At 43.4% G+C, this 24,855-nt stretch overlaps 1 protein-coding gene across 1 annotated transcript; it reads right to left on the bottom strand.

Annotated features, from left to right (window-relative positions):
* Positions 1-252: 252 nt before the first annotated feature.
* Positions 253-24,855, bottom strand: LOC121288001 (filensin). Its single transcript, XM_041206209.1, has 8 exons — positions 24,500-24,855; positions 20,737-20,797; positions 16,710-16,805; positions 14,452-14,541; positions 14,213-14,311; positions 5,409-5,611; positions 2,871-2,959; positions 253-1,326 (listed from the first exon to the last, which is right to left on the bottom strand). Exons 1-8 carry the CDS (start codon positions 24,853-24,855, stop codon positions 293-295), a joined length of 2,028 nt encoding a protein of 675 aa, XP_041062143.1. The 3' UTR covers positions 253-292.

Here is a 24,855-nt window from a genome sequence, read left to right on the forward strand (position 1 = left end):
TCAGAAATTAAACTCAATTCATGACATGAAACAAGGCTCTTAGCAGAAATGAAGCAGTGTGACCCATGCTGTCTTCATAAATCCTATACTAATGCTTTCAAAACTGTTCATTCATAAATAACACACACAAACTATTAAATGCTTATCTACAGTTTGATCCTGGTGTTGATTTAATTTCTGGAAAACAAGGTGAAGTTCACTGTGTGCGCACACTGTTGTGAAATTTTAGTCCTTTAACTCTGAGACGCAAGTTACATTTTTTTTTTAAATTGTACATGTGAAAGTCACTAATTTAGAACCTCTTTGTTCTCTTCTCCTGGTTTGTCTTTTCCACTGTGGTCTCCACAATTGTGGAAGTCTCTGCATAACCTTGCAGTTTGTTGTCTGTAAATGTCTCAACTGCTTCAGTCATTTCTATCTTTTCATAGTACCTATACTTTGGCTCCTCTGGGTGCTTATTTTCTGAAGGCTGTGGTGGTGGGGGTATGATTCTCCTGGCTCTGTCCTCATCATCTTTCTGTTTGTCTCCAGAAGGGGCACCTTTAGATGCACATTTGTCAGGTGCATTTGGATCCAGCTCTGGTGTCGATGGACCACTGAAAGGTGTCGGCTTATAGTCCGAGACTTGTGAAGGTTCTGGCATTGATGGGGTTGGAGGTGAAATCAATGGCGATAGTGTCGGTCCCTTGCATTCTCCATTAGCACCTGATTTTCTGTCACCTTGCTTTTCATCTTCAGACTTGTCTTTGCCACTCTCTTTAGTGGAGTCAAGTCCTTTCCCGCCATCGTCATTTCCATTGTGTTTTAAAGGTGTGGGCTGATCTGGCTGTGGAAGAGAGTCGATATCAACAGGAAAGCGTTGATCATCAAAAGTAACAGTTACTTGACTCCTAGCAGGAACTGATGTACAGAAGAAAGGATCCATATAACTGGCTTCACCTGTAACTAGCACATAGTGCCCTTTGGTATAGAACTCCGCTACGGGTAATTCTGGTTTTTTGTGTCTTCTCATTCTCTCTCTCACCATATTACTTAATGCGTGATAAATCCTGCTGATCTGTGCTCCGTCTGGTACATCATCTGGTCTTGGATCCTGTTCTCCCTCATCAGAATAAAACTCTTCCTCCTCATCTTCTTGCTCATCCTCTTCTACACTGATTTTCCGGTCTTCGCTCATTTCAGAAGGTTTCTTTGCACATTCCTGGTCAGCTCCCTCAGTACCCATGCCATCTGAAGATGCAATGTCCTTTCTCTTTGCGACTTTTCTAGAATGGCCTTTCTGACTGGATTTAGCATGTGTGCTGTACTGTGTGGCCACAGTGAAAGCTAAAAAATAAAATGCAATCTTTTTACTGATTGATATGCTGAGAATGTACTTTATCAATTATTAGCCAAATCAAAAGAAGCATTTTAACATTAAAATCATGGTGGGACCATTATCACTGAGTCACGTAGAGACATGCCTCTGTCCTAAAATGGTTTCAGTGAAAATCTTCAGTGTGGGTACTGACTAACAGGTAAGAGAGAGAGCCAGAGAGCTTTAGTCTGGGACAAAGGGACCGAGGGATACAGAGGAGGAGGAGCACAGAGAACTTGGAGTGTTGGGAGGCTAGAAGAGGCTAAAGAGATTGGGCGGGGTGTGGCCATAAAAGGAATTTGAACACCAGGGTGAGAACTTTAAAACTGAAGCATTGCAGGAATGGGAGCCAATGGTGAGCGTAGTGGGTGATGGGTGAATGGGAGTTGGTATGAACTAGGATACAGGCATGCATGAACTCACAGTACATTTGGGGGTTAGGCCCATAATAAACCCCTCCCCCCCACCACAATAAGGGTCAGTTGTGTCAGCTCATGTAATTAAGAAAATACCTCATACCTTCTTGGATTATGTTGAAACTAAGAGTGACGATGGGTTCCAGGGAGCCTAGGCGCTCTTGATGTCTAGCAGAGCTAAGGGCTTGGAGACACATGGAGGATTCCATCAGTCCCAGGGCAGTTTTGCATTCGAAGTGATTGCAGATTGATATCCTTGCTTACACTTGGGTGGGAGGTGTTGGGGGGTGTGTGTGTGGAAGCAGGAGCAGATCAGCAATATTTTCCTTGTCTGTTCCTAAGACAGGGTGAGAGCCTCCGCTTTCCCTCCCCACTCCCAACCCCACAACCAGACCAAAGTGGATGTGTCAAAGGTTGTAAAATACCCTGACCCTGAGATTTCTATAAATGGGGGATGAAACCTCTGCTCCACCTCCTCTCCCCCTTCACCCAAGAATTTCAATGCTGTCCGGTCTGGTTAGAAACCTATTGGTTGCTTTGGTATCTCAAACTCTCAGGAACAGATTTTTAAAAAATGTCAGCCCCCTGCCACTTAGTTGTGCATGGGGTCACCAACAACTCCAAGTTCCCGTCCAAGTCATGATTTTGGAAACATACCACTGTTCCTTCAGCATCATTGGGTCAAATGCCTGGAGTTTCCTCCCTAACAGCATCGTGGGTGCACCTACATTACCCAGACTGCAGTCGTTCAAGAAGACGGTTCACCACCGCCACCACCAAGGGCAAATGCTGACCTCTGCCAGCGATGCTGACATCCTTTGAATTAATTTTTTTTTAAGTTTTCCCTCCCGCTGAGTCTTAAGAGAGTCAAAACTGTTTGGAAAGACACTCAAATGTGTGAACACAGTCTCAGGATCTTTTTGAAATGATGGAAGAATTTTGTCTGCAGCTAACAACAGCTTGGACGACCCTCCAGTTCTGAAAATTATTACAGAATAATTCAAGTTTTAAACGCTACTAATATGAAATAAAAGTTACCCCAGAATCTGAGACATTAAAAACTTTAATTTTTAATTAAATTTTAATTTGCATCCGACCTTTGCTCTCAGGTATGACCTCTGTGTATTCGTACCGATGACTTGTGGACAAAGGGGTGGTTTGTGTTTCAGTCAGGGCAGATAGTGATCTGAAAAATGAAAGTAATCTGTTCAGCTGCTGGAGAAAAATTATTTATTCATAGATCTCTTTAAAATGCAACAGGAAGTCCCAATAGAAATCCTGCCCCATCAAATAACTCCAACACTAAGTAGGTGATATCTCCTGATTAACTTTACTTGTGCACAGTTCTATTCCACTGCTGCTGCCCTTACCCCCTAGTCTGAGTGCCCACAATCATCCAGTTTTCAATAACTTGGGAGGCTTCACTATGTTAAAGATGCTCTGTATTGCGGTTGTTGTTAAAATGGGTTGGGGAGGGAATCATAGCAGAGTGAGCACATGTGAAGATTTACCCATTTTTTTCATTCTTTCATGGGGTGTGGGCATCGCTGGCAAGGCCAGCATTTGTTGCCAATCCCTAATAACCACTTGAACTGAGTGGCTTGCTAGATCATTTCAGAGGGCAGTTAAGGGTCAAACATATTGCTGTGGGTTTGGACTCACATGTAGGCCAGATCAGGTATGGACGGCAGATTTCCTTCCCTAAAGTGAACCAGATGGGTTTTTTTCCTGACAATTGAAGATAGTTTGAAGGTTACCATTACTGAGACTAGGCTTCAATTCCAGGTTTATTAATTGAATTCTAAATTCCACCAGCTATTAGGGTGGGATTTGAACCCATGATCCCAAAGCATTAGCCCAGGCCTCTGGTCCAGCAACATTACCACTATGCCACCATCTCCCCATTTTGGGGGCAATGGCAGAGGTCCCAGCAAGCACCGCTGCTTGGCTTCTTAACAGTTGGCACCAATGCCTGTACAATGGATGCTCCATGCATTGGTGCCTCAAAAATGCATTAGTGCACCTTCAACTGGACAGGACCCCAATCTGAAAAATACATTTGGGCTGAAGCAGGCATGTCCTTGGGAGCTGGATCAAGAGATGGGAGAAAAGAAAGTTTCCACGTGGCCAGGGGATGCAAGGTTGTTCAAAAAAAAAACTGATGGTAAAAGGTGCTATAATGATTATATTTCAATATGAATGTTATCACTTAAGAACCACAGCACTCTGAGGTCCCCATTTATCATTGTTACGTGTAAATTGTACATATATCAAAAAAAGTTTACAGGGGTGACATGGTGGCAATGTGCATTGCTATGGTAACGACCGTTGCCAGAGTGGGAATTCTTGACTGTTTAGTTGGTACGCTGCTTAATTTGAAAACTGAGCAGACTCTACCAGCAAGGTGGGGCAAGTGCGACTGGAAGGCAAAGTCATGCCTGAGTGGACTTTCCTGAGAGTTTTAAAAGCCACAAGTCAAAGGTAAGATCACAAAATGTACCCACTCTCACTGCTCCATGGGATCAAAATAAGAAAAGAAAGGGAATTTACCTGAACATGATTCCCAAAATATTTAAAATACATACATGCCTCTGGAAAGTTACAGTGCCCCAGATTTAATTTATATTAGAAATCCACATGATAGAGTTTGACAGAGTTTTAAGTTTTTGGGGCTTGATCGGAAACTGTTTAAGCACCACCCAAAACTCTGCTACTTAACACACACCATCACCCATCACCCCTGTGCTCATTGACCTACGTTGGCTTCTGGTCAAGCAATGTCTTGATATTAAAATTCTCTTCTAGTTTTCAAATGTCTCCACCATCACACATCTCCCTATCTCTGTAATCTCCTTCTGCCCTGCACCCCTTCCTGATCTCTGCACTCATCTAGTTCTGGCCTCTTGAGCATCCCAGATTTTAATCGCTCTGTCAGTGAAAAATAAGTTATTATCTAAAGCTCTGTTTAACATGCAACAGGAAAGCCCAAGAAAAATCCTGTTCCATCAGATAACTCCACTAATTGATAACCCCAAGGTAGATGACAACTCCTGATAAATTTACTCATGGACTGTCCTGTCCACTGCTGCTTCCCTCACTTCCAATCCTGAGTGTCCACAACCAACCAGTCTTCAGCTGCCTGGGCCCCAAGCTCTGGAATTCCCTCCCTATGCCTCTCCAACTTTCTACCTCACTTTCCTCCTCTAATTCACTTCTTCAATCCCACCTCTTTGATCAAACTTTTGGACATCTGGCCTAATATTCCCTCAGTGTCTAATTTTGTTTTATAATGGTCTTGTGAAGCACCATGGGACATTTTATTACTTTAAAGGCACTATATAAGTGTAAGTTGCTGCTGTAAGATTTGACAATGCCGTTAAATAATATCATGTGTGTCTCTTGTATGGGATTATTTGAAGGCGTCTTTGGTTAAAGACAAAATTGATTCCAAGGTTACATTTTACAGCATACAATAGCCTACTCTTCTGTCTAAATAATCTCAAAAGAGTTGCATGGAATGAAAACTGAGCATTATACCTTATTGTACAACACACCTAAATCAGGGCTGAAATTATTAATAATGTAATTAATTATGGACAATTGAAACGATGAACCCTAATGATCCTATTACGCACCTGTAATCTTCATTTGCAATGAACCTCTTGTAGCTCTCCAATTCATCTTCCAGTGATTGTTGGAACATGATAACTTGTCGACACTCATTGGCACATTTTTCCAAGTTCCTCTCAGCTTTCCCCATCCTTTCCCTTAAGTCTTCAATTTGTTCCCTGTACGGTTCGATTTGATTCAGGTAATCTTCCGGCATGGCCATGGTAGTCTGCTCCAGCGTTGCGAGTTTTAATGCAAGAACATTGAAATAAGCTCCGTAAGTATAAATTATGCCATACAAGATGTTTTAACTAAATACAGCAGTAACGTAGTGTTCATTACTCATGTGGGTGATAAGCTACAGCCTACAATCTTAGCTTCAATTCAGTGGGAGCATTCTCCTTCCTGTCAGAAGATTGTGAATTTGAAACTTAGGGCTGAATTTTACGGCCCCTCCCGCCAATGGGGTTTTCCGGTCCTGCCGAAGTCAATGGACTTTTGAATGGCTCACCACCTTTTATGGCTCTGCCCCCCACTGCGACGGCGCTGGAACATTCTGCACTTGGACACACAAAGAATGAGAGTCCCATTTGCATAGCGCCTTTCACAATCTCACGATGTCCTTTACAGCCAATTAAATACTTCTGAAGTGTGATTACCGTTGTAATGTAGGAATCTAGACTGACATTCCAGTGCAACACTGTCTGAGGCACTGCTTTTAAACCGGGGCCGTGTCTGCTCTCTACCCTACCTTGTTATCCCTTAAAATCTTGAAAATGTGGATCAAATCAATCCTTAACTTTCTAAATTTCTAAAATGCAACCCTAGTTTGTTCAATGTCACCTCATAATTTAACCCTTGCAATCCAGGTATCATTGTGGCCAATTTACCCTGTACATTCCGTTATGAGAACATTGGACTATATATAGAAAAATTCTTTAGGATTAATGTTGATGGAGGAGTATAAAAATACATAAAATATTTTGGAATAGTTGGCCATTTGGCCTACTTAGCCAGTTCCTACCCTATAAATAAAAAGAAAGACTTGCATTTATGTAATGCCTTTCACAATCTCATGATAACTCAAATGCTTTACAGTCAATGAAGTATTTTTGCAGTGTAGTTACTGTTGTAATGCAGGAAACATCAATATGTGCACAACAATGCGATAATGAGCAGAAATTTTTTTGTGATTCTGTTTGAGGGGTGAATATTGACCAAGACACCGAGAAGAACTCCCCTGCCCTACTTCAAAATAGTGCCATGGACTCTTTTACATCCACAAGATGGGGCCTTGGTTTAATATCTAATCCGAAAGGCAGCACCTCCGACAGTGCAGCACTCCTTCGGTATTGCTGTGAAGCATTCGACTTGATCTTTATGCATAAGCCCTATGTACAATCCACCCTATCTTAATCCCCACCCTAACTTAATAACCTTGAGAAAAGATTCTATAAAATTCCTCTTTGGCTCTTTTCCTCAGTCAAGATAATTGGCCTGTAAAGCTTATTGTCACTCACCAGGCCGACATTTATGATCCCTGATTCCCCTGCTTACCTTGCTGCACAGATCTACACATCTCCTCCCGGGCTGTTCCACCCCTGTTACGTCATGCAAGGAGGCCAGACCCGGGAATCCTCCTTTCTGCCTTCATTGTCACCAACTCCAGGGAGTGTCATAGGTGGCAGTAAAGCATTGGATTAAAATGCAAGTCCTGTCACTTCACTCATAGGTGAGGTAGTGTCTAGGAGTGGCCACATGTCCCTCTGCTGCCCATATCCTGACCAATTCCCATCACCCATTTCACCCTGTGTTCGTTGACCTACGCTGGCTCCCGGATGGGCAATGCCTTAATTTAAAAATTCTTGTTTCAAATCGCTCCATGGCCTCACTGCTTCCTGTTTCTGTAATCCTTTCCAGCCCCTACAACCCTCTGAGCTCTCTGCTCTCCTCTAATTCTGATTTCTAATGCATGCCTGATTTTAATCGCTCCACCGTTTGCGGCCATCTTCAGCTGCCTGGGCCCTAAGCTCTGAAATTCTCTCCCTAAACCTCCCCGCCTCACTACTTCTCTCCCCTCCTTTAAGACGCTCCTTAAAATCTACTTCTTTGTCCAAGTTTTAACCTTCTGTGATCTGGTATCAAATTTTGTTTGATACCGCTCCTGTGAAACACCTTGGGATGTTTTTCAAGGTTAAAGGTGCTATATAAATGCAGGTTGTTGTCATGGTAATACAATGACCCTAAACCCTCAATTCCTGAAGGTATACAAACGAAAAATGGCTTTCCAGTGCTCCTTCTCTTTTAACTTTGTGAACTATGTGTTCAAGCACATGGAGGGTGGCAGAAGGTTCGATAACCTGAGGGCATAGATTTAAGGTGATTGACAAAACAATGAAAGGTGACATTAGGAAACCTTTTTTTAATGTAGCGAGTTGTTGTGAACTGGATGGCAATGTCTGAAAGGGCTGTGGAAGCAGAGTCAATAATAGCTTTCAAAAGGGAAAAATTTAAAGGGCTAAGGGGAAAGGGCAGGGGACTGGGAATAACTGGATCACTCTTTCAAAGCGTTGGCGCAAGCACAATGGGGCTGAATGGCTTCCTACTGTGCTGTATCATTCCATGATTCTTCCCAGTGGTAACCCATTACAAAGAGGTTAGACCTGGACCCATTGGAGGTTAGAAGAGTAAGAAGTGATCTTACTGAAACATATAAGACCCTGAGGGGGCTTGACAGGGTGGATGGTGAAAGGATGTTTCCCCTTGTGGGAGCAATCAGAACTAGGGGACACAGTTTAAAAATAAGGGGTCTTCCATTTAAGATGGAGATGAGGAGACCTTTTTCTCTTGGAGGGTCGTGAGCATGTGGAAACCTCTTCCCCCAGAGAGAAGTGGAAGCAGGGTAATTGAATATTTTTATGGCTGAGTTAGATAGATTCTTGACTAACTAGGGAGGCAAAGGTTATCAGGGGTAAGTGGGAATGTGCAGTTGAGGCCACAATCAGGTCAGCCTTGACCTGATCAACAGCTGTGCAGGCTCAAGGGGCTGAATAGCCTACCCCTGCTCGTACTTCATATGTTTGGATGAAAATCAGCCTGACAATGTTAAACGATTGCATAAAATATGTTAATATGTCAGCAGAAACCATTTGATGTTCAGCCGCAATCTTAGCTATTCATGTTGCATGCTGCTACCACAAGAGCTGGATTTTAATTCACAAGGGTCAATACTGCATTGAGGTGACCTTTACACAACTATAAAATGAAACCCAGATGGCACTATCTGACAGACGATGCAGTTAATCTTTCAATGTGAAACAAAAGCGATATTAAAGAGGTTTCTCCCCCTCTCATAATAAAATAAATTGGAACGGTGCCCAGAGCAGACTAATGGTAGATGATGCTGCTGCCTCTTGACAAGCTGCCAAAAGACCTTAACTACATGTGCTATGTATACATTAATCCTTATATACAGTCGACAAGCCAACATTCTATCCAGAGAGGCCAGGCTGATATAGTTTGTCAATGTGATTTTTAAACACTGCAATACTGGTGTGTAATCCTTTGGAACCAATAAATTTTTAAACAAGATTTTAGTAGATGTTGAGTCCTGAGTACTTACACACATATCAGGCGATACGTGTGCAGTTGGAAGGAGATAGCAACTTGTAAGAAGAGAAATTAAACAGGGGTGAGATGGTTCGGCATTGTACATGTAGATCCAATGTTGGGCAACACCATCTAATGCATGGCCTGGGAATACAATATCTGTACAGCAATAACACCTTGCATTTATATAGTGCCTTTAGCGTGGTAAAACATCACAAGGGGTTTGACAGGAGGGCCAAACAAAATCTGACACCAAGCCACATAGGGAGCTATTATGGACAGGTGACCGCTAGAACTTGATCGAAGAGATGGATTTTAGGAAGCATCTTAAAAGGAGGAAAGAGAGGTGAAGAGTCAGAGAGGTTTAAGGAGGAAATTCTAGAGCTTAGGGCCATGGCACAGTTGCCAATGTTGGAGGGGTTAAAATTGGGAATACTCAGTAGGCCGGAATTTACAGGATGTGGACGTCGCTGCCTAGGCAAGTGTTTATTGCTCATCCCTAATTGCCCTTGAGAAGGTGGTGGCGAGCTGCCTTCTTGAACTGCTGCAGTCCATGTGGTGCAGGTATACCCACAGTGCTGTAGGGAGGGAGTTCCAGGATTTTGACCCAGCCACTGTGAAGGAACGGCGATATATTTCCAAGTCAGGATGGTGAGTGGCTTGGAGGGGAACTTCCAGGTGGTGGTGTTCCCATCTATCTGCTGCCCTTGTCCTTCTAGATGGTAGTAGTGTGGGTTTGGAAGGTGCTGTCGAAGGAGCCTTAGTGAGTTTCTGCAGTGCATCTTGTAGATGGTATGCACTGCTGCCACTGTGCACCGGTGGTGGAGAGAGTGAAAGTTTGTGAAAGGGGTCCCAATCAAATGGGCTGCTTTGTCCTGGATGGTGTCAAGCTTCTTGAGTGTTGTTGGAGCTGCACTCATCCAGGTAAGCAGGCAGTATTCCATCACAATCCTAGCTTGTGCCTTGCAGATGGTGGACAGACATTGGGTAATCAGGAGCTGAGTTATTCACAGCAGGATTCCTAGCCTCTGACCTGTTCTCCTAGCCACAGTATTTATATGGCTAGCCCAGTTCAGTTTCTGGCCAATGGTAATGTCCAGGAGGTTGACATTTGGGGTTTCGATGTTGGCAATGCCATTGAATGTGAAGGGGCAATGATTGGATTCTCTCTTATTGGAGATGGTCATTACCTGACACTTGTGTGGCGCAAATGTTACTTGCCACTTGTCAGCACAAGTCTGGATATTGTCCAGGTCTTGCTGCATGTGGACATGGACTACTTCAGTATCTAGGAAGTTATAAATGGTGCTGAACATTGTGCAATCATCAGCGAACATTCCCACTTCTGACCTTGTGATGGAAGGAAGGTCATTATTGAAGCAGCTGAAGATGGTTGATCCTAGGACACTACCCTGAGGAACTCCTGCAGTGATGTCCTGGAATTCAGATAATTGACCTCCAACAACATCAACCATCTTCCTTTGTGCTAGGTTTGACTCCAACCAGCAGAGAGTTTTCCCCCTGATTCCCATTTACTCCAGTTTTGCTAGGGCTCCTTGATGCCACACCCGGTCAAATGCTGCCTTGATGTCAAGGGCAGACACTCTCACCTCCCCTCACCTCTGGAGTTCAGCTCTTTTGTCCATGTTTGCATCAAGGCTGTAATGAGGTCAGGAGCTGAGTGACCCTGGCAGAACCCAAACTGTGCATCAGTGAGCAGGTTATTGCTAAGCAAGTGCTGCTTGATGCAATGTTGATGACCCCTTCCATTACTTTACTGATGATGGAGAGTGGACTGAAGGGGCGGTAATTGGTTGGGTTCGATTTGTCCTGCTTTTGTGTACAGGACATACCTGGGTAATTTTCAACGTTGCTGGGTAGATGCCATTGTTGTAGCTGTGCTGGAACAGTTTGGCTAGGGATGCAGCAAGTTCTGAAGCACAAGTCTTCAGTACTATTGCCGGAATATTGTCAGGGCCCATAGCCTTTGCAGTATCCAGTGTCTTCAGCCGTTTCTTGATATCACATGGAGTGAATTGAATTGGCTGAAGACTGGCAACTGTACTGCTGGGGACCTTTGGTGGAGAACGAGATGGACCATCTACTTTGCACTTCTGGCTGAGGATTGCTGCGAATGCTTCAGCCTTTTCTTTTGCAGTGATGTTCTGGGCTCCTCTATCATTGAGGATGGGGATATTTGTGGAACCTCCTCCTCCAGTGAGTTGTTTAATTGTCCACCACCATTCAAGACTGGATGTGGCAGGACTGCAGAGTTTAGATCCGATCTATTGGTTGTGAAATCGCTTAGCCCTGTCTATCACTTGCTGCTTATGCTGTTTGGCGCACATGTAGTCCTGTGTTATAACTTCACCAGGTTGACACCTCATTTTTAAGTATGCCAGGTGCTGCTCCTGGCATGCCCTCCTGCTCTCTTCATTAAATGAGAGTTGATCCCCTGGCTTAGTAGTAATGGTAGAGTGGGGGATATGCCGGGCCATGAGGTTACAGATTGTGGTTGAATACAATTCTGCTGCTGCTAATGGCCCAGACCGCCTCATGGTTGCCCAGTCTTGAATTGCTAGATCTGTTTGAAATTCATCCCATTTAACAGGGTGGTAGCACCACACAACACGATGGAGGGTATCCTCAATGTGAAGCTGGGACTTAGTCTCCATAAGAATTGTGCGGTGGTCACTCCTGCTGAAACTGTCATGGACAGATGCATTTGCAGCAGGCAGGTTGGTGAGGATGAGGTCAAGTATATTTTTCCCTCTTGTTGGTTCCCTCACCACTTGCCGCAGACCCAGACTTGCAGCTATGTCCTTTAGGACTCGGCCAGTTCGGTCAGTAGTGCTGCTACTGAGCCACTCTTGGTGATGGCCATTGAAGTTCCCCACCCAGGGTACATTCTACACTCTTGCCACCCTCAGTATTTCCTCCAAGTGGTGTTCAGCATGGAGGAGCACTGATTCATCTGCTGAGGGAGGGCGGTACGTGGTAATCAGCAGGAGCCTTCCTTGTCCATGTTTGACCTGACGCCATGAGACTTCATAGGATCCAGAGTCAATGTTGAGGACTCCCAGGGCAACTCCCTCACGACCGTATACCACTGTGCCGCCACCTCTGCTGGGCCTGCCCTGCCGGTGGGACAGGACATACCCAGGGATGGTAATGGTGGTGTCTAGGACATGATCTGTAAGATATGATTCCGTGAGGATGACTATGTCAGGCTGTTGCTTGACTAGTCTGTGAGACAGCTCTCCCAATTTTGGCACAAGCACCCAGATGTTAGTAAGGAGGACTTTGCAGGGTCAACAGGGCTGGGTTTGCAATTGTTGTTTGCGGTGCCTTGGTCAATGTTGGGTGGTCTGTCTGGTTTCATTCTTTTTCACTGGCTTTGTAGTGGCTTCCCTGGCCATTTCAGAGAGCATTTAAGAGTCAACCACGTTACTGTCAAGTGGAGGCCAGATCAGGTGAGGATGGCAGACTTCTTCTCTAGAGAACATTGCTGAACCAGGTGGGTTTTTACGACAATCAACAGTGGTTTTGTGATTCCAGATTCTTTTAAAAATTCAAATTCCATGGTGGGATTCGAACCCTGGTCCCCAGAGCATTACCCTGGGTCTCTGGATTACCAGTCCTTCTTTGATTATGCCCCTCAGGTGGAACCTGGGAGGTGGATGAGAAAAGGTGCCCTCTGGCAATGCCTCAGCTGCCCCAATGAAGCCTGCAATGGCCTGCACCTGACTCTACTCACACAGAAAGTTGCCAACGCCATTCAATAGAATGAAAATCAGGCAGAACCTTGAATAGTAAGTACTCGGCTCCAGTCAGATTATTGCCCATGTGGATAAAGATGGAAGTGTCCTTTAGAGTCTTCTTCTTCGGCAAATTGAAGTTAGAGCTATAGCTTTATAAAATAATCTATAAACCAAAAGCCCACCAACAGAGCAGCATTCAGTGACCTTCAGATTCCAATTTTCCAACACAGTAATATTCTCAGATTTACTGCTGAATAAATCTTTATGATAGCATAACCTAGGTGGACTTGTCATCCATTGCCCTGGCTATCATAGCGCTTTGACAGCTTGTTTTATTAACAATTGCCTCACCACATTGTCTAGCAATACATCCCAGCTGTCTTTTGGAGTCAGCTTGTACTAATTCTCTCTCATTCATTGTGCCCTTACGTAACTCCAACCATTGTATAGTACTTTCCATTTGTCAGTGTGACATTTTATCTTCCATCTCTCTGCTCATTTGCACAAGTAAATCTTTTGGGATTTATTCCCAGAGCTATAACATTCGAAAGAGGTGAAGTTATGTTAAACTTTTATAGGGCTCAGGTCAAACCTCACTTTAAGTACAGTGCACATTTCTGGTTCCCATACTGTAAAAAGGATGTGGAAGCATTGGAGAAAGTACAGAGACAATTTCAAGATGGTACAGCTATCAGGAAAGATTGAACAGGTTGGGGCTTTCCCTTTCAAAAAGAGAAGACTTGAATGAGACCTGACAGAATTCTCTAAAATAATGAATGAATTGGACAGGGTAAAGGTGCACAGGACATTTCCACCTGTGGGAGAATTCAAAATTAGGTTACGTAAGTGCAAGATAGTCAGGAATAAATCCAATAGGGAAAGAAAGAAAAACATCCTTACTCAGGGAGTGGTTAGAGTATGGAATTTGCTACCACAGGAGGTGGTTGAAGTAAAGAGGTTGCGAAAGGTAATGTGAGAGAAAAGGGAATAGGAAGATGTGCTCTTGCAAGGCAGGTGGAATTCTATGTAAAAATTCTTCCTCAAATGTTCTATTTGAATTCCAGAGCTTAGAGCCTATGTAACTGAAGGCACAGTCACCAATGGTGGAAGGATTTAAATGGTGGAGATGAGCAAGAGGCCAGCATTGGTGGAGCACAGATATAGAATCATTACAGGCCAGAAGGAGGCTATTCAGAGTGTTGTAGGTCTCCACTCTGAACATGTGGATGTTCATTTCATTAATAGCCTAGATTTTCTGGAGCATGTTTTATGTATCACTGTTACTGGGTCCAAATCCTGGAACTCCCTCCCAAACAGCACTGTGGGTGTACCTACACCAGAGGGACTGCAGTAGTTTAAGAAGGCAGTTCACCACCACCTTCTCAAGGGCAGTTAGGGATGGCCTAGCCAATGATGCCCACAACCCGTGAATAAATTTTTAAAAAAATACACTGACTGACCTCACTCTGGCTCTGTAACTGAGAGGGACCACCCTTGTAGTCATCCAACTGAGAAGTCATCAAAGACTCCCTCTCCACAGCCAACTGCTCCTCTTCTTCCTGTAACAAGAGGAATAGACAACAGGGGAGCTGACTACAAATGTGCTCACACATGATTTATTTCAAAGTTGACATTTTAGAACTGATAAATCTCAAAGGTAAGTCTTTGTGACGTTCTGCATTCTGCTATGTTGGGTTACCTCATGGCTTAATGTGGTTGAAGGTTTACAACTTGTGGACTGGCGGACATCCTTTAGAACGTTCATGTAGTCCTGAATTTCTGCTAGATTCTGTGGAATGTGAACATTAAAGAAAGATATCAGAAAATAAAACAGTGATCATCTTACAGACCTGACCCTTGAAATTCCAATTTCCCACACTAATTTCAGTAGGACTCTATCATTCTCCCACTAGAGTTACAACACTGGTAACTGAGAGAATTCTTGTGCCTCCCAATGCTTTTTTACTCAAAAATGAAATACTGTTAAATTGCTTCAATAATGAGACAAAAACCATGAAATTAAAATTTCTTTCAAATTAACAGTTAACTTTTATCAACTATTTTGCTACAACTTTATTCATGCATTTAATTCACATTGAACATACAGCATGGAAACAGGCCTTTCGGCCTCACTAGTCTGTGCTGCTGTTTATACTCCACAAGACTCTCCTCCCATTCCATCTGCCTCATCTCAGTCTTTTGGCATAACTTTATATTCCCATTTCTCTCACATACTCATCTAGTTTCCTTTTGAGAGTATCTAAGGTATTTACCACAACCATTTCCTGTGGAAGTGATCTCCACATTCTAACCACTCTCTGAGCAAAGACATTTCTCCTTATTTCCTTATTGGATTTGGGTAGATAACCATTGTCCCACCCAAGAACAACAATGCATATTTATATAGTGCCTTTAACCTGGTAAAATATCCCAAGGCACTTCACAGGTGCATTCTAAAGCAAAATTTGACACTGAGCCACATAAAGAAATATTAGGGCAGCTGACCAAAAGTTTGGTTAAAGGAGTAGGTTTTAAGGAGTGTCTTAAAGGGAAAAAAAGAGAGCGTTATGAAGGGAATTCCAGAATGTAGGGTCCTGGAAACTGAAGGCACAGCTGCCAATGGTGGTGCGATTAAAGTCAGTGATGCTCAAGAGGCCTAAGTTGGAGAAGTGCAGAGATCTCAGATGGTTGTGGGGCTGGAAGAGAGAACAGAGATACGGAGGGGGGCCCATGCCATGGAGGGATTTGAGAACAAGGATGAAAACTTAAAAATCGAGGCATTGCTTGCCCCAGAGCCAATGTAGATTATTGAGCACAAGGATGGTTGGCATAACAGTATAAAAGCAAAATGCTGCAGACGCTGGAAATATGAAATAAAAACAGAAAATGCTGGGAAAACTCAATAGGTCTGGCAGCATCTGTGGGGAGAAAGACATGGTCATCAGAGATGATTGGCAGGTGGAACTTGGTGTGAATTAGTATACGGGCAACAGATCTTTGAAAGATTCTAAATGTACAGAAGGTGGAATGTGGGAGGCCAGGCAGGAGAGAATGAATAGCCCCCTTTTCCCCCACAAATCCAGGTTATCTTTCTCAGTCAGAGATAGGAATAGTGTGACTTAATGGGTGGCATCAATTTCAGTTTTTTTTTACCTTCCCAATTAAAGTGGTGTATAAAGCAGCTTCATCCCATTTTTGCTACTCCACACCAAGCCTTTTTATGATAATGCTGACCTGCGAGTATCTACCATGCTGTTGAATTAAGAATCAGCCTGGCCATTTTGAGTCAGTAGCCATTGATAGAGAGTCTGCTGAATCAATATCAGCTCCTTGCTGATAGATTCTATCACTGACATCAGCTAAACACACGTCAGGTCTCCCTTGATCTGGCTTCAAGCATCTAGTTTCCACAATCACACAGCTCAGAGGTTGCAGGCTGCAAAAAATTGTAATGCTAGCCTGGGAAGAATTGCTTTGTATTTCCTCACAGAATATGCTTCCCCATTAACAGTATTCAGAAACAGCCCATGATTTAATTTTATCTGCAGTAGTCTTATGGCTGTTCTGTAGAAAGGATATAATGGGCAAATATAAATTAACCGTTTATCTTGAATTGGGGCCGAGCAATAACAGGAATGTGCTGCCCACAAGTTATAAGGTCCTCCTTACTGGCGAAACATAGATAAATATTTCACACTTGCTCATTGCAGATGCCTTTTATGTGTTTATTTATGCTGCTGTCAAGAAAACTGTCACACATTCTGGATCAAGTGCAGCTTCAGGCGAACATTGTTAAGATTTTGGTCATGCACAACTCTGCAGTGCTTTCAATCAAAGTAAGTTCCGAGGCATAGATGGCGTGTGCTACTTATTATTGGCATGTGTGAGTTGCTTACTTTGCTTACCATTACTCAGTGCATTCAAATAATCGACTGACCATGGATAGTTTACACCTACCTTCCTGTTTCTCTCTTTAGTAGAGTGAATATCTTCCTGTAGGAATTGGGTACGGATCTGGAGCTCCAAGTTCTTTAATAAAGCTTCATTTGCATTCTGTAAAGAAGACACAGTAATATGGCATGTATGTTGGATTTTGAAAGCTTTCCATTTTAGTAATTGAGGCTTTGCATTGACTGAATAGAAGCTATAATATCCCCTCTCAGTACTGGGAGAGCTCAATTGTCGCATTCAGAACCATGTTCCACTCCAAATAGCTAGGCAGTGAAGGATGGAACTGGAGCCTATTATTTACACACTTTATAAGATTTTATTTACAGAGGTACACCTTACAAACATACACCCCCAAACCCAATTTCAGTCCTATATATATGCTCATTTGATTAAACCAATAGAAAAAGGGGACAAATAAACAAATTAACAAAAAAAATCAAGTGAAGAAATAAAAGGGGCAGCCCCTTAAAGGGAAACTGCAACAAAAAAGAAAAAACACAAGGGAAACTTACAAAAGTCAAATTAAAATGTGATTTTCGAGGTCAATGACACACCCCAGCCCCACAGTTCCCACCAGTCATGGTAAGCCTTGCTCCTACACACAGGAGCTCAAGTGAATCCCCAGTTAGTGCCCACCACATAAATATAATTAAACGGTCAATTAATATACAATTAACAAACACACAGGGCATGAGCACACTTGAGTTAGTTCTTGGCAGTGAAATGAGTTGTTTCATGACCTCTAATGCATAATTCAATCCCCTCCTACTCCAATGAGGTTAATAGTATCTCCCCCTTGCCTGCCAACTTTTCATGGCTGGCTCAAATGAGCTAACCAAGCACAGATCAATATTCCTCCCAACTCAACATTGCACCATGTAGTTCACTTACTCATTGAGGTATCAGTGGAGCCCTGTGTTAACTTCTGCACTCCAAGCAATGAAACAGCTTGTTTAGGATGTCATTGATTTTCAGTGGCACTAGCAATTAGGCTTAATTGTAGATAAGTCAATTTTTGCTAGTTGGGGTAGTAAGAGATATGGAGCCAAGGCAAGTGAATAGAGTTAGGACACAGATCAGCCATAGCCTTTTTGAATGGCTGAACAGGTTCAAGGGGCTGAATGGCCTCCTTCAGTTCCCATGTTCCGATATTATTAGACTGCTCTACATTGTAATCTCTGACTGGCGACAGGCATTTTCAGTTCAAACCTTGAACATTTTGTATCGTGTTATATTTGTGAATAGTTTTCTTAGCCTGATGGAAAACTGCACTTATTACTTCATCTGAAGATAAATTGAAGTTTATTTTGTTTCAAGAGCCTCCTGCATTCCTCGCTTTGTCCCATTATCTATTTTATGATTTATCTGAAATACCTTTCAGATACAGAACCATAGAGCAGACACCTGATTTAATGGGATTTTATGATATTTTACAACAAGACATCCTGCAGATGGTGGCTAGGCTACTGTGATATTGTTTGCTATTGGCTGGGTCATGCTGCAAATCCCCTATATTGTTCCTGCCACTCTATCCCACAATGCAAAGACAACATAATACATGTTTGTTTAAATCCTGAGATCAATACACTTCCTGTTCCCAAAAATCTATTGTTCTGAAGTTTAACTTGTTAAACAAAATAGAACATAGTTTCGTTTTTGGCTAATCATTTGCCTGTTTGGGTCCTGCCTCCAAATAGATTAGGACTTTTGTGGTAATTATGATTTTATGCAATGTGTAGTATACCTTTAAGAAGGATGTTATGAAGGAAGATCACATGATCTTATGTAACCAATACAGGAATAGCGTGGGCTCCCTCTGTAGTCAGTAGTCTGAGTTAGTAAGGAGAAGTATGGAGACAGGGTTTGGGTTGAAAGCACGCGAGTGTAGCTGTTGAGGACCTTTGTAAATAAACAGAATGTGTTCCACCTAAGAACTGTCTGCTGATCAACTCTGTCTATCGAGCCAACTCGGCCATCAAAACAAGTGGGCAACCCGGATCCATAAATCCTAACTAAACTGGAAACCAGGATCTAACAACCTTCAAGGCTTTGGAAAATGGGTGAGCACCCATTTAGAAATGCTCATTTAGAAAATTTAAGATATGGAATATTACTTAAAAATAATGAAAACAGCAGATGAAATTCATAAACATTCAAGTTGAGAAAATGGGTAAAAGAGAAACGTGATAGCAGAACAGCAGAAATAAAACTTTTTAATTTTAATTTAATTTATTTCTGTTTCGTCCTTGTGCCACAGGGTGATTTTGACAATTAAGTTAACTGTTCATATCTAAGTTTCATTAATATGAAACTATAAATATAAAACTTATAATTAATATTAGGATTTATTTCAGAGTCATGGGGCTGGATTTTTGGTGAGTTGGGATGACCTGGGAGCCCTTTAAGAATGGCAGCCGGGGCACAATTCCAGGAGTCCTTACCCCATTCCTTGGGCTTCCGATTTTTGGAAGTGCTGTTTAAGGGTCCGGGCTTATTCAGGTCAAAAGCCCGCACCCGGCACTCCTGACCTGGCCAACTCCATTGCGGGGAAAAGCATGTCCTAGTCCTCATCAATTTTCATGAAGTCAGGCCTGCTGTTCAAAGGGTTGCAGTTCACAGCACCTCAGAGGTGTCATGTTTGAAAGGAATGTTCAGAAAGGCCTCCTTATAACCCCCATGTCAAGCTATGACCCCCATGCTAAGCTATGCCTCCAAAACAGCCCCTATGGCCCCTCAAGCACCCCCATGCCAAGCTTTGGCACTTACATGCCTGTTCATCCACTATACACTGTATAGAACCAATGAACCCTGTAGTGACAGCAGGATGTGTGAAAAATGCTTTAAAAATAGTAATTTATTAATAACTTTCCACTTTCCTAAAGAAAATTCCTTTTTACTACAGTCCACTTGAAACCGCTTTATCTTGTGTAAATAAACATTGTGAAATTAACGGCATAGACCAGAAAGCCACAGCTGTGAACCAAGCAATATTTTCTCTGGGGCTCAGGTGTTTTATTACTCCAATGGATTTCTGGGCTTTCAGCCTAGAATACATAATGAGGCTTTGCTGACAGCCCAGACATCCATTAGCCTGTTGAAGCACCTGCACTCCAGAAAAAACATAGCTTGATTCTGGATCAATAATTTATGTTGTCAACTCCACAATGTTTATTTACACAAGATAAAGAGATTTCTGCTATTGAGACACTTTTATTGGGCTGTAGAGAAAAGGAGCTTTTAAGAAAGTGGAGAGTTATCAATGAATGACTGCTTTCATAATGCATTTTTTACACATCCTACTGTCACTTTGGGTTTTTTGCTTCTATACAGTGTATAGTGGGCCAATGGGCAGAGAAGTTGCATAGCGTGGCATGGGGGGAGGCATGAGGGACCATAGGGGTTGTTTGGGGGGCATATCTTGGCATGATTGGCTTGAGGGGCCATAGGGGTGGTTTGGAGATATGAGGTGCCATGGATGGGACATGGGGAGTGTGTGAGTAGTGAGGAGGTGTGAGGGGTGAGGACTGGAGGGCCTTCTGTTTGTATTTTAACTGGGACAGAGTCCCACAGCACAAAGGCGGGCCTTTTAAATAGCCCACCTGCACACTCGGCAGCCCCTGTGGCTGCCCCCAAACTTTTACCTGGGTTGGCTGGCCTGACTCCAGCCTGCACCCATCGCCCCACCACCCCTGACAATGAAAATCGCACCCTTGCGGGCACCTTCTCCTGAGGTGGGTGGGCTGAGCGAGTATTTTCCTGACTCCTGCTCCCTGCCTCGAGGGTGAAAATCCAGCCCATTATAACAAAGGAATGAGGCCCAATTTTAATTCATTCAAAACCCATCCACTTACAGAGGGTTAAAACCAGGCCCTGTTGGATCTGAGGCACGGGCTGGTGAAGAGGGATGTGACACTCCCTGGAATTGGCCTGAGGTTTCAAGAGTCACAATTTGACAGTAAACCTTAACCTTTTTCCCTATTCTCCCCTGGGGTGCCGCATAATTAGAGCGAATAGTCAAAGCAAAGACTCTCACCTTGTTCAGGTTTTCAAAAGTATCCTGAAGCTCCTCATGGCTCTCACATTCAGTTCTATATCTGAAAGCAAGACAAGTGCCTTGAAGTACAATATTTCTACAATTCATTCATTTTTACTCACGTTATTTTATAAACATTTTCCAAAGGTGAGTCTACAAGAGCAAGATCCAACATTAATACATGAAAATTAACAAACCAGAGTCATTCCAAAACTGTTATAATTTCTCCTTCATCACCACCTCTAGCAGGGGGGACCTTTCGGCTGGTCGTTCTTTTTAGTCTTAAACAATCGGGGACACTTTGATCATGACAACAAGTCAACAGAAATGGTGGTTGTACTGAGATAGTCAAAGGGTACTTGTCAGGAAAGACTAAACAGGCTGAGGTGCTTTTCTCTAGAAGGAAGACTGAGGAGTGACCTGATGGAGCTCTTGAAGGTTATCAAAGGATTTAATAAGGTAGACCTAAAGAGAATGTTCCCACTTGCGGACGAGACCAGAACTTGTGGCCATGGATATAAGAAAGCCGCTGATAAATCCAATAGGGAATTCAGGAGAAGCTTCTTTATCCAGAGAGCGGTGAGAATGTGGATCTTGTTACCACAGGGAGTAGCTGGCACAAATAGTGTAGACACATTTAAAGGGGGAGCTGGATGAACATGTGAGAGAGAAAGGGGTAGAAAAAAATGTTGGTGGGTTCGATGAAGAAGGGTGGGAGGGGGCTCATGGGGAGCATCAACTTCAGGATAGACCAGTTAGGCCGAATGGCCTGTTTCTGCACTGGAAATACAATGTAAGAATACGTGTAATTATGATGGCTGTGATGGTAAAGCTGTGGTATTATGAGTTTTTTCCAGCAGCAACAATGGTTTACCGAAGTAAATACTGTACTTCTGTATTCAGTATCCATCATAACGGGATATTAAATTTGATCTGAATATAACACTCCTGGTATTAACAAAAAGAAAATTCAAGTGAGAAAATACCATCAATCACCACTCCTCTTGCAGGTACCATGCCCAAAGAAGGCATTGGTGACAGTGGACTTCTCCATGATTATGCGTGGCACCGCACTGCAGTGGTTTCCCAAGGCCTTCTGCAGTATGCTCCCCCTTTAAATGTGTCTACACTATTTGTGCCAGCTACTCCCTGTGGTAACAAGATCCACATTCTCACCGCTCTCTGGGTAAAGAAGCTTCTCCTGAATTCCCTGTTGGATTTATCAGCGGCTATCTTATATCCATGGCCACAAGTTCTGGTCTCGTCCGCAAGTGGGAACATTCTCTTTAGGTCTACCTTATCAAATCCTTTGATAATCTTCAAGAGCTCCATCAGGTCACCCCTCAGTCTTCCTGCTAGAGAAAAGCACCTCAGCCTGTTTAGTCTTTCCTGACAGGTACCCTTCGACTATCTCAGTACAACTCAGAAAATCTCCTGCTCACCATCAGGTGTATTGGAAGGATTATCAACCTGTTTGGCCACATTATGAACAGACCTTCCATGGCAATCAAGTCCTGAAGTGGGACTCTAACCTGGGGTTGCTGGCCCATGACCCGCTGTGCCACAAGACCGCTCTCAACAGCCACTACAAAATCTATTTCTGTGGACAGACTTTCAGTCCTCACCTCCTTTCTTTTACCTTTCGCTAAATCCCTCCATTATCTTGTCCCTCCTCTCCCTCCCTAAACATCTCTGCCTCTTTGTTCTGCTTTATGATGCTCCTCAGAACCTCTCTCTTGGACCTCTTGCTTAAATATCTCCTTCTGTGGCTCAGTACCAAATTTTGTTTGATAATGCTCCCATGAAGCCCTTTGGCATGTTTCAGTATTATACTTTAAAGGCGCTATATAAATGCAAATTGTTGCTCTTGTTATGTCTGCTCCCTTCCCCTATTTATAGAGCACCTTGAGATGATTCATTATTTTAAAACCAAGTTCTTGTTGAGCTCTGTATCTATGCATAGATACTGAACAGGTCCTGGCCCCAGCATGGGACACATATTTGGAGGTTCAGACCCCAATCAGTCACAAATGATTATGTATAGGATACATGGCAATAGAAAAGGTGATCCAAAACCCATCTTTCCCTCACACATTCACATCACAAACTACTGTTATAATTGCTTTATTATGATTCCATTGTCTCTTTCCACATTGCTGATTAAATGCCCGTTAACAGATACATTAGTTTAAGCAATGGAATTGAAAGGGACAGCAGGATGACAGGTAATTATAGCAGTCGCCAAGGAGACAGTAACAACATCTTTCACCATTAACAGTTCCCAATAATTCTTCAGACTAGACATGGATTCTATTCAATATTCATTACAACAGGTCCACGTTGCCCAGTCCCTGTCTTTAACTGCACCAGCAATCTCTCTTACATTCACACCAAATTCAAGCCATGTTCTACAAACTAGAATAACTTCCCATTTCTTTAAATTGTTTCTTTTCATTTATTATTTCTCGTGACCTGGGCATCACTGGCAAGGCCAGCAATTGTTGCCCATCCCTCATTGCCCTTGAACTGAGTGGCTTGCTAGGCCATTTCAAAGGGCAGTTAAGAACCAACAATAGAGGTACATATAAGCCAGTCTAGATAGGACGGCAGATTTTCTTTCCTCAAGAGCATTAGTAAACCGGATGTTTTTTTTTAAAAGGAGTAACCAATAGTAGTTTCATGGTGACCATTACTAAGACTAGCGCTTAATTCCAGATTTTACTAATTGAATTTAAACTCCACCAGCCACCATGGTGGGATTTGAACCCTTCCCCCAGGACATTGGCCTCGGTTTCTAGATTACTAGCCCAGTGACATTACAGCTCCAGCACCTGTCTCTTCACTCATACTGATACGTTGAGAAGAACAGAATGAGAAACATTACAACCTTTTCTTCTCTCGTGAATTTTGTGCTCAGCACATTCAAAAATACCAGTCCCAGGAAAGGAACACTATCCTTTCAAGCACTTTAAATGTCAGGGTCAAGTAATCACATGGCTAGATGAAAGATACTGTTCCCACTGCTCTGCCCAGCTACACCTTCACAGTAAACATCGACTCCACACCCCCCCAACATCCCTGCAAAACACACCTGCACCCTACAGCTTGAATATTATTTGCACTGTAACTTGCTGTGAGTGTGAGCTGATAGCAGTGTGGTGAAGATATCAGGGTATCTGGGACCTCAGTGAAAGGTCGTCTATCTCCTCCAGCGATGGGGATTAAGGACTGTTCAGGTGCCTGATTGTGATGCTTGGACGTTTTTTTTCCTGATTTTAAAAACTTTATTCTCTGCGTTTCAGGTCTTCAGCTCCCTGAGGCAGCTCACTGCCTTCCAGGGAGCTTTCTCTTAGTGCTCGCTCACCCCCCACCCCCGGCATTGATGTCCTCGCCTGCCATCCTCTTGCCCTCCCCCTCCGCCGCCCATTCTATCAGCACTGAGTTTTTTAGCACGTGCTTCACGCTGGCTGGCCGTCAGCGTGAAATCACAGTCGGGAGCCGATGGCGGTCCTTTCCCCAGCTGATCCTGGACCCACCGACCACGCCCGCCCTGCCAAGCTGAAAATTCAGGCCTCTGTTTCTGCCGACCCAGTTTATGCCTTCAAATCAAATGATCCCATCCTTGATTGTATTTTTCAATCACACATTAATGAGAATAACCTTTAAGGTTTTTCTCATCGCTCGCTGCTTTTGATACCAGAGTGAGACCATGAGCAAGAAGCAAAGCAATGCTGGGTGTCAAACGGAAAGCAAACAGCCTTACTTGGTGCAATATTCGTCCAAGGCTCGCTGAGCATCCTTCAGCTCCTTTTCCAGGCGGTTGAGGTCATTGAGCAGCTGCCAAATTCTCTGCTGGTTGTGGTCAATCTGTTCTGTGAACACCCCCTCAAGACCCGAGAGTTCCTCGATCTGCTGCAGACCCTCCAGCTGCTTCTCCAGCACAGCGGTGCTCCGCTCAACAGCCCGGGCCCGCTGCACGTACTTGCTGAAGCGCTCGTTGAACTCCTGTAAGCTTCCCAAGCTCGGCTTTGGGGCACCTGCCCCACTCCACTCGTCGTGCGGATCGGACTCCCGCTCGTTTCCCTTTCCCGCTTCGCGCAGGTAGCTCGTCCCGAACAT

This window comes from Carcharodon carcharias, chromosome 2 (assembly GCF_017639515.1).
Source record: "Carcharodon carcharias isolate sCarCar2 chromosome 2, sCarCar2.pri, whole genome shotgun sequence".
In the NCBI taxonomy this organism is placed as follows: Eukaryota; Metazoa; Chordata; class Chondrichthyes; order Lamniformes; family Lamnidae; genus Carcharodon; species Carcharodon carcharias.

Excerpts from the sequence above, each read along its gene's own strand:
- LOC121288001 (XM_041206209.1), bottom strand. The coding sequence starts at position 24,855 with ATGTTCGGGACGAGCTACCTGCGCGAAGCGGGAAAGGGAAACGAGCGG. Across the intron at positions 14,542-16,709 it reads CTAAAGAGAGAAACAGGAAG|AATCTAGCAGAAATTCAGGA; the intron begins GTAGGTGTAAAC and ends CACATTCCACAG. Across the intron at positions 2,960-5,408 it reads ATTGCAAATGAAGATTACAG|ATCACTATCTGCCCTGACTG; the intron begins GTGCGTAATAGG and ends TTCATTTTTCAG.